Here is a 15240-nt window from a genome sequence, read left to right on the forward strand (position 1 = left end):
CACGGTGTCTGCAGTAGCCTTGAGCTGTGCCGTGCGGGAGCTAACCACAGTTTTTCAGTCGCATAGTTTTCCAGTCATGTCTTAGACATAGTCATTTCTCTTGTGTGTTTCAACACAAGTTTTGCGAGTCATGCATTTATTTGTAATTGGACGTTCGCCGTCGCAAGCATAGTTTTCTTACATGTCTCCCCAGTCGTCGTGTTGTACAGTTGGACAGTTATAGTGTTGAACGCGAGTCATTGTGTATTTAAGTCATTGCTGCTTGGTTTTTATAGAGACAAGGTCAGTGGAGGATTTGCCGAATTCGGGACAAACAGATCTTGTGACGTCACCCCATCATTTTTCCACCAGACTAAGTCAGCCGTGCTTTAACGCCACTATAGTAAGAAAGTATCTGTATCGGCACGGGCGGGACGTCCCGTATTTCAGGGTAGCAAAAGTGCGCGGAACCGGGATACGCCTTATTGGGATTGTCACAGGCGGATGCACGGCAGCCCCATGTAAATGTGTCTGCCTTAATGTGCATAAAGGACATGGGAACTTTATTTGGCCTTATTAATTCTGGAGACTAGATCCCTTGGCCACGCGGCCCAAACCCCCCTCTGCCGAACCCCGGAGTAGCCGGCAATAACTAAGCAACATCAGGGACTAGTTTACGAGCTTACGACAGACTCAAACTTAAGGGCACGAAACCCCGGGGGCTCTATCTAATAGAACAATTAAAGAATAAGACACTAGGACACAATTATTAATTCACACACATTAAACAAGTGCGTCGTGGCCACTCCTTGCGAGCACCGCACGCACGGAGCAGACAACGAACCTCATTAACAGTCACCGCGGCCACTGCCCTTAATTAAAGTGCCCATGATAATGATCAAGTCAGATTAGAATAAATCCCACAAATACAGTTCACAGGGAGACAATATGTTAGTAAATTTACAGTCGCCAACTTGATGCCACAATTCGAATAATTAAATACTCTAAAACAGTTGCTAAGCCTTAAGCACCCAATGACCAGGTGCTACCTTTTAATTGGGCACCTGGAACATGTTTTTAGCTTATAATAAAGCAAATTAAGTTAGTGTAAGTTTTTGGTGCCGACTTACAAAGGAGGTGAAAGTTTCCCTCCCTTGCAAGGCGGCCATTTTCGGCTGTCTCCAACCACTCCACGCCGGGTCAAGACTTGTGTCCGTGAGCAGCCTTCAATTTTGTTCCACCGATCGTTCACTCTGTACTTGATTTAATATCCAAACCCTTTTACTTCTTTGCTGCTCACATCGACTCGGCGTGTATATCGTGGACCCGGGCTTTTTTCGGCCATTTCCTTAGTGATTCCGCACTGCTTCACGGACCACGCAATTTATGGCACTGGCCAACTCCAGCGAACTCGCTTGCGCTAAGACCGCCGCGCATACACCTGCCGGCTGCAACCTCATGTAAGTGTAAAGTGTAATTTAGGATCATGCTCACTGAGCCCCCCTAAGACAGTTAACTTTTGGTGCTGGCCGTCTCCAGAGCACTAGTGGTCGCGCCCCGGCAAGACTGCCGCAGCAAATTCACAGTGTTATTAAGTGTCGTGTTTTGTTATGTAATCAGTGTATGTTAATGTAACTGTACAACGGCTCAGATGCCGCATAGCGCATTCGCATAGTTTTGTAGTGGTTCTGCCACCGCGTAGTGTATGTATAGGGAGTACAGCATACCCATGTGTACCTCCGGAGAAGTCAGTAGATTAAACACCAATTATAACATAAACTGTGTCGCTTATGATTATTCCGAACCACTCCATCCCCCACACAGCCGAGAGGCCTCACAACCAAGTAGGGAAGTTCAATATAGATTTCAAGCCGCGTACCTGGCAGGGCACGCGGGGGCAGAGTACCCACGACCCATCACCAACGGCCTAGTGTCCCACTACCTTGGCGCCCCCCGGACAACAGCAGCACCGCGATGCCCGTAGCGCCCGTCAGGTACTTCCCGGGCCTTCTACAGAGGCCGGGTGATAGCAGTGCATATACTGGCCGGCCTCAAATTTAATTATTTTTAATCTTTTCAACTTTTAATGTGGGATTCACGACTCATTCAGCAGAGCCCAATCCGCATTTAAATTATGTAATACAAACTATCCTTGCTCAAACAGACTTCCACAGGATTAATCTGGTGTGTTTCGCAACTAACGTAAATTGTTTCCAGTGCTTTTTTCAGTGCACATAATAAATGTGTTAACATCCAACATGTTATTAAAATCTCTTTTTCCACAAAACATTTTAAATCATTTATAGAGATTTTACTGGAGTATTCTAGCTAGGCATCAGTGTATTATGATGAATAGGGAATTTGGAGGAGAGTATAAGCTATAACTTTAATTCAGTTGTAACCTACAAGCTTAGTGAACCACGTTGAGGCTGATTACCTACACAACATTAGTGGTTTGTTTCATGCGTTAGTGTGGTGCCCTCCTGGAGAATTAAGAGCTTCCAGTCACACAAGCATCCAAAAGGCTCACCTTGGGTTTCAGCCACAAATCCGCGGATAGCATTTATTAAAATAATGTATTCAAAATTATAATAATATTTATTTATTTCATAGCCATAAAGTATTATGTCGACTAAAATGTACACTATAACCTACACTATCAAGGTTTGCTAAACCCCATGTGTCATGGAAATAAAAATAGGGTACTTCAGTGTACAAATAGACTGAAAGGTTTAACATGTTTTGACGCCACTCCCGCTGCCTGGTTAAGTTTTTGAGTAATTATTAATTTGAAAAGTGATCTCATGGGCAAAAACGGGGATTCGGCCTCGTGGCTGCAGGCAGGAGCACGTCGCGGTTCGAAATCTACCCGGGCTGTTCAGGCCACCCAGGACGCCTTATAAATAATTGGTAAACTGATTGATACGGCACTGCACTTTATTAAGAACCATTACACACACTTGTCCAAGGACTGGCCACGTCTGTTGTCTGACCGACGCTGAATGCGAGTCTCTATACATAGACGATGCGCGCGACCAGGATAGATGGCAAAACGGTATGTGCGGGCTTATACTGTGGTCGTTATCGACGTTAATGATGCGGCAAATGATCTCGGAGCTACTATGCTGCAACGGCTTATGCAGTCAATGACGTTAACATGTAAAACAGCACATACAAATTAATGTTCTAAAGTTATTTGCAATCTAACCTTTACAAAACGTTAAAGATCCGAAATGTACGTAGGCCCGGCTAGATGAAAACATAAAAGTCACAGTCACTTATTACAGCTTGAAACAGTTATTACATGGTTAGATTGCACGTTAGATGTTACACATTTAAATAAGATGAAAATTAGATACGTAGATTAACGAGTTAGAACTCGACACACGAGCTGGCTAGGAGGCGTTGACGATAATGGTTACTTGGCTTCGAAGCCTGAAAACTGTATAAGACTCATTTACGCTATCCTTAAACTCTGGACATGAAAATTATGTAATAAGTAGAAAATCTCCCTGTTGGCATTAAATGATTAAGTAACGAGTCGCACGAAATGACGTACGACTGAGTGGTTTCGGGCGCAGAGCTGGGAAAAGGATTTGAAGAACTTACACTATTGCTGAGACTTGGACTTGGTGCGAAATCTGAGGGCTCTATGTTCGCAAAGCGACCAACCCCTGTGAGCTCCCGATGGCAACGTGAAGACACGTGAAGCACGGGAAAACAGCTCCGACCAGTTTTGGGCTTAAATGACATATTTGACAATACATGATTATTGAACAATTGGACATAAATTCCCTTGAATTAATTATCTTTTAATTGTTATTAATTTGGCTGTTTTTTATTTAAAAGAATAATTTGACATCCCTTGGCCTATGGTCCCTAATTTCCTGTTGTGAATTGTCTTGAGACTCGCTCTGGTTTGCCAGTGTAGCTCTCGTTGGAGAGGAAGTGGAGTTCAGGCCAACGTGGCCGGGACCGGAAAATACGGGACCAGGAGGGAACCCTGTGTAGGTATACGGAACGGTAGATGGTAGCAAGGAGAAGATTATGTTGTCCGTTTTCACAAGCTCCTTTATTCCGTGAAGAATCCTGCCGCAGCCTGGCCGGCACGTCGCGGAACGAACGTCCTCCCCCGATACAACCCGGACTCCCGGAAATAAACTCTTGGCCACAATATGCGACCCGATGTGACAGTGAATGCAGCCCCGTAGCGAATCGTACCGGTTACGAAAGTTCAGCAGTGCTACGCAGCACGTACGCGACCCGTCATGGATGCGGAGATAGTTCTGAAAAGATATGTACTGATTGAGAGAGTTCGGCTGTTCAGAATAGTATATACATGGCCTGTGACGTATGCGAAGATAGTCCTGTAACGATGCATACTGACTAAGAAAAGTTCAGCGGTACTACGAATGCTGACACAAAGAAACTCGACTGCAGAGGCAGTCCTGTGATGCTTATACTGACTGCGAACTCGAAGCTAAGATACACGAATCCCGAGTGGAGCGGAGCGAGCGCGCGTCTGCTCGTCTCCGCGTCTGGTTCGCCAATGCCCTTCTCCGCCCGTCCGCGAGCCGAGGCCTGCGGGCCGCGGAGGAGGGGAGGGGAAATCGGCCGGCATGGGAGAGGCCTGCCTCGCGGTGAACCAAGCTGCGATTTCATGACTAACATAGCACTTGAAAAAATCACAGAATTATTAAAATGACATGAAAAGTAATTAATTAATAAAACGAAAATACAAATGAATAAATGAATTACGGATTAATGACAAGCGAAGTATTTGTACAACATTTGCACACACTATTAAAGACGTGAGAGTTCTGTTACGTTGTAAATATATACACTCATGGAGACTCGTGATCACTTAAAAATGTACATAAAAAGTATAACTATTATTAAAACACCATGACGTTTACTGACGTGCTAGGGCGCATGCGGGTGCGTCCCTGCTCATAACACTTCACTGATGTTGCACTAGGGGAACATACCTCCCTTAGGCCCACGTCGGCGGACAGATACGGCCTCTACAACTAGGAGGGCACGGCGACTGTCATCAAATTACTGATTTAATTCAGCGCATTGCCACACCCGGCCGGGCGCTGTCGTCGCCTTGGTGTTTGTCGCGGTGCACTTTAACTCACTTGGCGGACATCACGCTCGGGCGTGTTCGATGCACTTAAGAGTAAGTGTTGTTGTGACATATCGGCCTGTGTGAACCAGAGGGAGCATCGGCGGTTGGTGTCAGTTACATATTATAAAATGATGATCGTATTATTACAATTTAATGTGTGTGGGGTGGGGAATGAGGTCGTAAAGGGTAGCCCAATTAAGTTTTATTACATTTTTATTAATTAATAATACCTACATTAATAATAAATATTTGTACTTAATAATGTTTGATAACAAATCACTGGCACTTAAAAATGTTTATTCTCTAGACAATCAATGTTTGTCAAGTTCTGCAGTTCGCACTCCTCACTGGAGCTAGGCTCAGCAGTGGTTCACCCCTTACTACAAGCCTGTCTACACACACACAGTCCTGCGTCACTCAGTTGCTGCACTCTCACCCTCTTCGCCGATGTTGCACTTCCCTTCACTTGCAGAACTCTCGGAACTCCGGAAGTGTCACGGAACTCGCTCGGAACTTGGTACTCATGCGGCACTCCGAAAAATTCTCTTGGAGGCCAGCATCGCTGCTTAAGAACTAGTGGGTCGTCTTTCGAGAACCGATGAGAGTGACACACAGTGATATGCGTGCTGAGCTTCAGAAATAAGAAAAATGTTTAAAACACGACTTAAAGAAGGATGGGTACTGATCATTTAAAGCAAGCAATTGTTGGAAGTCCTGTGAGACTGCGTCTGACCTCGCCGTTGTGCCGCACAGGATGGGTGCATAGAAACCTAGGGATCCTGCTACTGCTCCCAGCGAGCATCAACACTAACAATAATTAAATTTTAGGATGTCACCAGAATGTATCTAATGTCCGTATTCCAAGACACAAAAATAAGGGTTTAGGTTTTGAATATGCAATACCTGTACCCTACCCATGTTCCAAGTGCACGATAGGACACGGCCAGTCCCTTATTTTTAGGGCACTGATTTTTGGTGTCCTATATGTTGCCGATTTGATCCATAACTGTATATATATATTTTTCCTTTTTAATGAACTTTAACGGAACTTGTACAATTACAATTCCCCTCCCCCCCTAATAACTTAAAAAACAGCAAACATAAATACGGCAAAAAATTCATTGTTTATTCTTGTACAACCAATATTTAATATTTTATTTCACATTATAATTCTGTAGTTTTAAAAAATAAGCTAAAATTACGATGGATTCCACGAAGTACAACTGTTTATAGCCTCGCACAAGTCCTCGTTTATTAAAACGGCTGCCCATCTGATACCTTACATGGGTTCAGTTAGGACACGAGAGTTAGGGTACCTACGGCAGTTGCCCAACAAGGCAGTGCATATTCGCTACCTTACTCAAACTTCTTGGAATATCGCCCTTAATGGCTGTAAAATAATACATAAATCTCTATTGAAACTTATTTTGTGCCATCCATCTTGCTGATTTCAGTTTTAAAAAAGTATATTTTAAACACAGCACAGACGGCGATCGGCCATGATGTCACAGTGCACGCCCCTACCGCAGTCTTAAATTAACGGACAAGGAGGTAAAATGTTAATTTATTGCCAAGCAGTTTTCCCTTCAGACGAAACTTTATTCGCATTTGGATTGTTTAGGTTTAATATATATATACTTATGTCGTTCTCTTTGCCAATATGAGAGTCTCCAGCTCTTTATGATTTACCTAACTCACACAACTCCTTGAGAGCCGAAGGTTTCGGTACTGCGATGACGTGGACATTAATAAACATGTGAATCATGCCATTACATAATGTATATTTTCCCGTAACAGTAACAAAATTGTGGTAATGTTGTCCTGCCTCTCTCCTTCACTATACACAATCTATTTCAGTTGTACCCATGTAACCTCGCTAGCGCCATGTTGTTTCGGCCAAAACATTGCAGAAATATTGCTTGATAACGATGGGGTTGTTTAATTATTCCTTAGAATCTCCCTCACTAAAAACAGTCACTTTCGTAGGAAAAAAAAACCATTTAAAACTGTTTCCACAATGCCAACACTACACTTCAGCCAAAGTTATGGGCATTTAACCAATATGCCACAACAGTTAGCCAAAGGGGGTGAAAACAGCTTCTCACACATACCATGTAATCACGCATATGTGGCCACCCTTTGCTGTTGATGAAGTGAAAACCCCTTTAGAATAAAATTGAAATAATTTAGCATCTCTGTACTTGAACTCTTAAAAAAATAAAATAAATGGACATATTTGCTTTATAGCATACTCGCATATTTGTGTACTTGCATACTCGCATATTTACTCATTCGCATAATTCCGCACTCGTAGACTTACACTCAAGTGTCAAATATTGGTATATTCTAAACATTTCCTTTCCCTCTTTCTGTGAAGTTTTATTTCCAAATTCACTGGTCATACATAGGGTTACCAGACGTCCGGCAAAAGGAGGACATGTCCTCCTTTTTATGTATTATTTTGCGTCCGGCCGGATTTTCCTTAATGCCCCAAAATGTCTGGCTTTTTTATAAAGTGAGATAATTCCTGCAGTTACATTCTGAGTAAAGGGCACGGTCCGCGCTAATGCGCTGTCCGCAGAAGATTCACCCCACTAGTAAGTAATTCTATGACAGCTTGACAGGTAGCATCACATGCAGAAGCACGTGTTTTTAATATGCTGTATATGCGTAGTTTGTTTGATTCTTTTTACTGAAACTGTATTAAATGCCAAAACATTGTAAAATATCGTACTCCAATGTAATTAATTCATGGCTTTTTAAAAAAATTTATTGCCCTCCTTTTTAGTGAAATGTCCTCCTTTTTTGTTATCAGTGTCTGGTAACCCTAGTCATACATTCACTTTTCTTCGACATTCACCCTACAGAATAATATATTACACTTAAATATTCCGCTAAATTTAAAATCCATTTCTCAAAAAAAAAAAATTGTTGACTGTAAAGTCGGTTTACGGACGATAGTTTAACGTGACAACATCATAACAAAACATTGATGAAATGATTGCATACTTTTTTGAAAAAAATTGAATCATTTTTATTGAATTATCACTATTTTGTATGGATACAAAGAAGGAATGAAATGAAATCTACAATTTAATTGATATATTTACTTTTATTTGCACTCATTAATTCAAATATGTTTATTACTTTAAAGAAGAGATTATTTTAACTATAACTTTTATACATGTTTGCTTTTTAACTTCAAGATTGTCGAGAATGTTTTACGCTTTTTCGCAATTACACATTTAACGACGAAGTTTGTTCGTTGTGAAATCAAACGTAGAATTTAATAAAAATTCCCTGGCAATTAATTAAAATAAGTATTAGTAAGTTTAAGAAAGAATTTCGGCTTTAATCTGCCGTCGTCCGGGGTCTCGGGCTCGAGTCCCGGTGTGGCTCCTAGTGGGAAAAGGCGGTTCTTGATACGTATTGTCCGGGTGGGCGCCAGACTAGCTCGGCTCTAGTCGTTGCCGTCACCCGACCTATGTGAAAGGCCCGGGGGGTACCTGACGGGCGCTACGGGCGTCGCGGTGCTCTTGTTGTCCGGAGGGGCGCCAGGCTAGCGGGCTGCTAGGCCGTTGGTGTTGGGTCGTGGGTACTCTGCCCCCGCGTGCCCCGCCAGGTACACGGCTTGAATCTACCCTGAATGGCTCTTCCTTGACTGTGAAGGCGCTCGGCCGTGTGGAGGACGGGAGACTCCGGAAAATTAGTATACACGAGTTGGTGAGAACTACCTTTAATCTAGTCCCGCTACAAAACACTCTCACCAACACTTGGCGACGTCTAGCCGTTACACAATTAACATAGAAAAAACATAACACTACGCGACACTGGTGGTTACCGCGGCAGTCTCGCGGGACGCGGGTCGATGCTCGCTGGAGACGGCCAGCGCCGAACATTAACGGGTGCAGGGGGGGCTCTATGAGCGGGCTCCTAAATTAGGCGAAACACTTACGTGAGTGATACGATCTGCCGCACGGTATCACGATGAAGACGGTCGGGATAGGCCCAGTTCCGTAAAATACGCGCCGAGTCGACGTGGGCAGCTATGAGTTAATGAGGTTTAAATTTAAAGATTTAGTATAGAATAAAAATTAATAAAATGAAAGAAACTTTGGTGCTGCCCACGGACACACGTCTGTTCCCGGCGCGGAGTGGTTCGAGACTGCCGGACATGGCCGCCTCGCAAGGAAGAGAAACTTTCTCTTCTTTGTGAGTCGGCGTCAAAAAACATATATTAATTTAATTTACTATATTACCAGTTAAAACATGTTCCAGGTGCCCAATTAAAATGTAGCACCTGGTAATTGGGTGCTTAAGGCTTAACAATAGTTTTAATGTACTTAATTATTTAAAATGTGACATCAAGTTGGCGACTGTATTTATCAACATATTGTCTCACTGTGAGCTGTAATAGTTGGATTTCTTCTAATCTGACACGATCCTAGTCACGGACATTTTAATTAAGGCCAGTGGCCGCGGTGACTTTTAATAAGGTTTGTTGTCTATTGGGGTCACGCCCGGGACGCTCGCCTGACTCAACCCGGCTGGGCAAGGGGCGCGCTCCGAAAATGGGATACGGTACTGACGGTGCGGAGCACGGGCTTAAAGGCCATGGTCGGTACGACGTCATCGTGAGTTTGGGGTCGTGGATGTATGTGCCCCTGCGTGGCCCACTAGGGCCGGCGGCGGTGTTGCGTGAGATGATGTTTAAATAAGAGACGTGGAGTTGAGGTGGTGGTGTCGTACCTTTTATTCATAGGAGCGAGTCGTACACAATACAACACTCTACAGAGGTCCCCGGGGGGGGGGGGGGGGTTTACTCGTTATTCCGTGGCGCCGTATTGTTTGTGTTCCGCGTTACGTGGGCCTCGGACGCTGTTACGTCTCATACGTCTCACTGGTTACGCGGGTAACGTAATTTCGTAACACAAAGGCGGGACACAAAAGTACACTGAATTAAGGGGGTGCGCACAAGTTACGTGGCACTCGTTACTCGGGTAACGTAAGTTAGTAATACAAAATACGGGACACAAAAATACACTGAATTAAGGGGGCGCGCACAAGTTACGTAGCACTCGTTACTCGGGTAACGTAAGTTAGTAATACAAAATACGGGACACAAAAATACACTGAATTAAGGGGGCGCGAACAAGTTACGTGGCACTCGTTACTCGGGTAACGTAAGTTAGTAATACAAAATACGGGACACAAAAATACACTGAGTTAAGGGGTGGGTGGTTGGAGACGGCCAATCCCGTATACGAATGTCTCTGCGCGGGTGTTGTGCCCACTGTGGTGAAACACGCACCGCAATTAAGTTTGTCCAAGTTCCCTTGCGGATTTGTGGTCAGCGCCGTGCGCGTGACCTTAAGTAAAGTTCTGTGAGTTGCGGGAGGCGGCCCGTGTCGTATACTGAAGATCAACCCCGCTGACCAAGTGTGGTGCGGGGTGTCTTTAAACTGATGCGGTCGGATTAGGTCCTGGACCGAAAAGGGGGACCGGGTACTCACGGAGAGGTTAAGTAAAAAAAGGGGTTCTGTTAATTAGTGACTATATTTACCAGACGTTACTTTCGGTGAAGACAAAGGCTGTTGCCCCTCCGTGGGACGTAGGTCCGCCCCGGTCCATGAGCTGTGCTGAACTGCCGAACTGGCATGGCGTCCGAGGGAGGCTCGGCCTCTCTTGCGCCAGGTTTGACCTCATTACGCTAGACTCTAAATGGGTGTGTCTGGAAGAGACTTTATTGTCGCTAAAATCCTAATTTAATGTTCCAGGAGGAATGGGTACGGTTCTTCTCTTGTCTACTCAGGTTTTCGCGGGTTTGCCTTTAATCGCTGTTCGGCTCGCCTGACTCGGGTGGGCCATGGCCAGGGGTGTGTTCCGTTAGCAGGAGCGTATACTGGCGGGTGCAGGTCGGGCTCTGGGGTGGTCGTCGGCCGGACGACGTCAAATCTCTAACCCTGACGCTCGTGGTGCGCTGGGGCCGAGATTAAAATTCATCGAAAATATTTTACGTTTTTATGTCTTCCAGTGCTCAAAATGATATGCAATTGTGGCCCCGGGCACGAAATTTTATTTATAATTCATTAATAATAACGCCCCTCGCGATAAACAAAGGAAAATATGTATTAACGAGTGCCTGGTTGCCGCGGAAGCGGCTAGAGATCCCGATTCGTTCGGTTCGCGTGCGTCACCGTAGATTAAAGCACCGTAGGGGAATAATATTATTTCGTTTTTATTATACGATTTTATAACAAATGCGCATCCCAAATACACAAACTTATTTATGTGTTACTTAAAAAAAAAAAAACATTGTGCAAAAGATCCCAGTTGTAATTTGAATTATTATGTGTAACTGTAAAACACCATTGTTCGTACAAAAATGTATTTGAAAATTCAACATTAATTTTATATAACCGTACCGATTGTGCTGAAAATCGGTGGACGATCTTTAAATTACATAATATTAATAATTCAAACGACGAAAACATGATTGAAAAGTCAAATCGATGGTTGCTCCAATCGAGTGGAAGAGAGATGATGAGCGTAACACGACACATCGTAGTGGAACAATGTGCGTTACGGGACACGTGCAGCTTGCGTTCATCGATTTATTAGACCTTGTCATGTCAAAAAGAAGTTGCTTTAAATGCAAATTGAAATAGGACTGTACGTAGAATATTCTCTTTCTTATTTCACAGAGTAATTCTGTGCAAACAGACCGTAGTTTTGGGATTCACTCCTTTTAAAAAAAATTAAACTTTTTTTAAAGAATATTTATTTGTTTTAATCTTAGTTAAATGTCATATTTAAAAATATACAACACATAATTTGTAGAACATTTTCGTAAATTTGAAAAATTATTTTAGAAATTTCTTGAACAAAACTTACCTTCGAGATTCGAGTAGGTGGGTATACTGCGTATTCTGAAAATTAAACAGTTGAAATGTTATTGAAGTTCTTCGTGGATACATTGGTGTTACCGCAAAGTTTAATTTGGCGTTTTATCTTGTGATTTGTAATATTTGTGCGAATAACAATTGCCGTGAAGAATTTCTTAAAGTTCTTTAAAGTGCATGTGAGAGAAGCTGTGACCTGTGATAATTGTGCGTGAACACAAGGTTAGGAAAAAAATCGCGTGTAATTGCAGACATTTCTTTGTTGCATTAGGATTATAACAAAATGCCATCTGACGACCCCGAGAAATTTGATGGTATGCTTTTGGCGCTTGCTCAACAACATGAAGGGGGCGTGCAAGAACTTTTGGATACAATATTTAGCTTCCTTGCTAGGAAGACCGATTTTTATACGGGATGTGCTGAAGGGGCAGCTGAAAGACTTGTGATGTCAAAATTTAAAAAATACGAAGACCAAGCACTTGAGGTTGTAAAAAAGAAACAACAAGAAAAGGAAGCTACAGACCGTAAAAAACAGGAAAAAGCAGCTGAAAAGAAAAAACTAGAAACCGATGCAAAAAAAGAAGAAATGCAAATTACCGAATTAACTGATGAAGAGGCAGCGAAACTCCAGAAAGAACTAGATGAAAAGAAATCCGAAACAGTCAAGGAAGTTAAGCCTACTTCAAGTAATGGGGTTTCAGTATCTACAGGCGAGGATGAGAATACTGCTCATGACTCTGATGAAGAAGACCCCAAGGAAAAGGGGAAAGTCAAGCCAAACTCTGGTAATGGCTGTGATCTACCAAATTATAGGTGGACACAAACACTTCAAGAGGTGGAAGTTCGAGTTCCCATCAAAGTGAACTTCAGCGTTAGGCCACGAGATCTGGTTATTGATATTCAGAAACGCAGACTCAAGTGTGGTGTAAAAGGACAACCTCCAATTATTGATGGCGAGCTGTACAACGAGATCAAGGTAGAGGAGTCGACTTGGGTCGTGGAAGATGGAAAGAGTGTTCTTTTGAACTTAGAAAAAATAAATAAGATGGAATGGTGGAGCCGTTTGGTAACATCAGATCCAGAAATAAGTACTCGCAAGATTAATCCAGAACCATCTAAACTGTCAGATCTTGATGGAGAAACCAGAGGTCTCGTGGAAAAGATGATGTATGATCAGAGGCAGCGGGAGTTGGGTTTGCCTACATCTGAAGAGCAGAAAAAGCAAGACATCATTAAGAAGTTTATGGAACAGCATCCTGAAATGGATTTTTCAAAATGCAAGTTTAACTGAATAAATTGAATAAATAACACAAAACTTTAATAAAGTGGTTGTGTATGTGAACGATAACATTTCATAAATGTAACTATGAATGATAGCTTATAATTTGTCAGAAATATGATTTTTCAAGAATTGTTACTATTGAAAAAAAAAAATGAGTTTGCAATGTTTTTCACTGTACCAACTAAAATGTATTCTAGTGTGTAACTATTTAAGTGCTTTCAAAATTTGTTAATATGCATGTAAAGGTGTAAACTTCATGAAGATAAGTAGATTTGCTATGAAGGCTCTTTGCAGATTTGTTCAAAGTTGTAGTTTTGTATTATGTTTGTTAATGGGAGACATATTTATGAGTTACATGTTGCGACTCTTGCTAAGCAAATGATATGTGTACATTTATCTGCCATGTCATAACTGTTCTTAAATAACGGTGGCTGCTTAAATACTACCTTACCATATTATGTTTACTAGAATTTTTTTTTTACTATTATGAAATACTATTATTGTCTCTTATAACATAATGAATTAACATTTATTTTGAAAATTTTACACTCATTAAGATTACCACCAAATAATTATTAAATAAATACAGCCATGTTGAAAATGCTTGTTTACGTGGTGGCACATTCACATTTCCCTTTACAGTTGGAGCTTGCCAAGCTTTGAAGGGTGGAGATAGTATTATTAAAGCTGCCTTGTTATTGGCTAATGGTCACACACGATACAGGGGGGTGATTGACAAATGCTGTGGATGTGTGTGTGGCATGTATGGTCCTTTAGCACTTTATCCAATAACTACCAAACACCATGATACTTAAATTTAGAGTATATACACACACACACGTCATTTTTCCATAGTACTTTTTAAATTGGTGTGTTTAATATGATCATTGTGACTATAAAATACTAGTACACTTAAGTAATTATGTCTATATTGTAAAGTGAAAATTAAAAGTTGCAGTGAAAGTTTCATACTTTTTTAATAATTTCTAATAATACCCATGGATGTATTTGTGTCTAAGTTGGAGTATATTAGTGGTCTTCATTATTGAATACTGCAAAACATACAAATGTTGTAGTGGCTTTATTTTTAACTCTGTATTTTCTTGAGCTTGCATGCATGCTTGCTTCATTTTCTCCCCAGTTTTAATAATTATGAAAAGTGAAAAAGAGTAGCAGTGTAATGGTCGTGAGGTAACAGGGTTGGCAGTGAAAGGGATAGGGGGTAGGTGTAGGGAAGTGGGTGAGATGTAGCAGGAAGACAAATCACAGGTTTTAACATAAAATCAAATGAATTGAAGCACGAATGTGATTGTACCAGCCATTGAGCTCTTGGGAAGCAGAGAAGTGCAGTTTGCGATATGTTACAAGAGGGTCGTTACCACACCGCCGAAATACCATAACGCCGAATGTCAAAATTGACCACAACGCAGACAGCTAGAAAACTGCTGTGTACCACAACGCCGAAATAACAACTGAATGAATTTGTGTGTGTTTCTTAAATGTACCTTAATGCAGAAATACCACAATCAAACCTAACCTAACCTAGCATAATATAACCTAACCTAACTTAACCTAGCCTATCCTAGCCTAACCTAACATAGTCTAACCTAACCTAGTCTAACCTAACCTAACCTTTGTGGCAGTCCTGCAATGACTTTTTTCGACGTTAAGTGTATTTCGGCATCGTGGTAATTCAGCGTTATGGTACACAGCAGTTTTCTAGCTGTCAGCGTTGTGGTAAATTTGGCATTTCGGCGTTGTAGTATTTCGGCGTTGTGGTACGTCCCCATTACAAGTGTATGAACTTTGTTCAAAATATAACAAAATTTTCTCAGTGTCACATATCTGAGCGCCTGAGCACCGCAAGGAAAGGACGTCTGATTCAGGACCCCATGTGGTTGTGAGAGGAAACAGGGTGAAAAACAAGCCACATCATCTCCAGCATA

The 15240-nt window shown here is 42.1% G+C and overlaps 1 protein-coding gene across 1 annotated transcript; it reads left to right on the top strand.

The window, feature by feature from the left end:
* Positions 1-11745: 11745 nt before the first annotated feature.
* Positions 11746-14261, top strand: LOC134544175 (nuclear migration protein nudC). The gene has a single exon (XM_063388457.1). The coding sequence runs from the start codon at positions 12296-12298 to the stop codon at positions 13301-13303; it is 1008 nt and encodes a 335-aa protein (XP_063244527.1). The 5' UTR covers positions 11746-12295; the 3' UTR covers positions 13304-14261.
* Positions 14262-15240: the final 979 nt, after the last annotated feature.

The sequence above is a fragment of the Bacillus rossius genome, chromosome 1 (assembly GCF_032445375.1).
Source record: "Bacillus rossius redtenbacheri isolate Brsri chromosome 1, Brsri_v3, whole genome shotgun sequence".
Lineage (NCBI taxonomy): Eukaryota > Metazoa > Arthropoda > Insecta > Phasmatodea > Bacillidae > Bacillus > Bacillus rossius.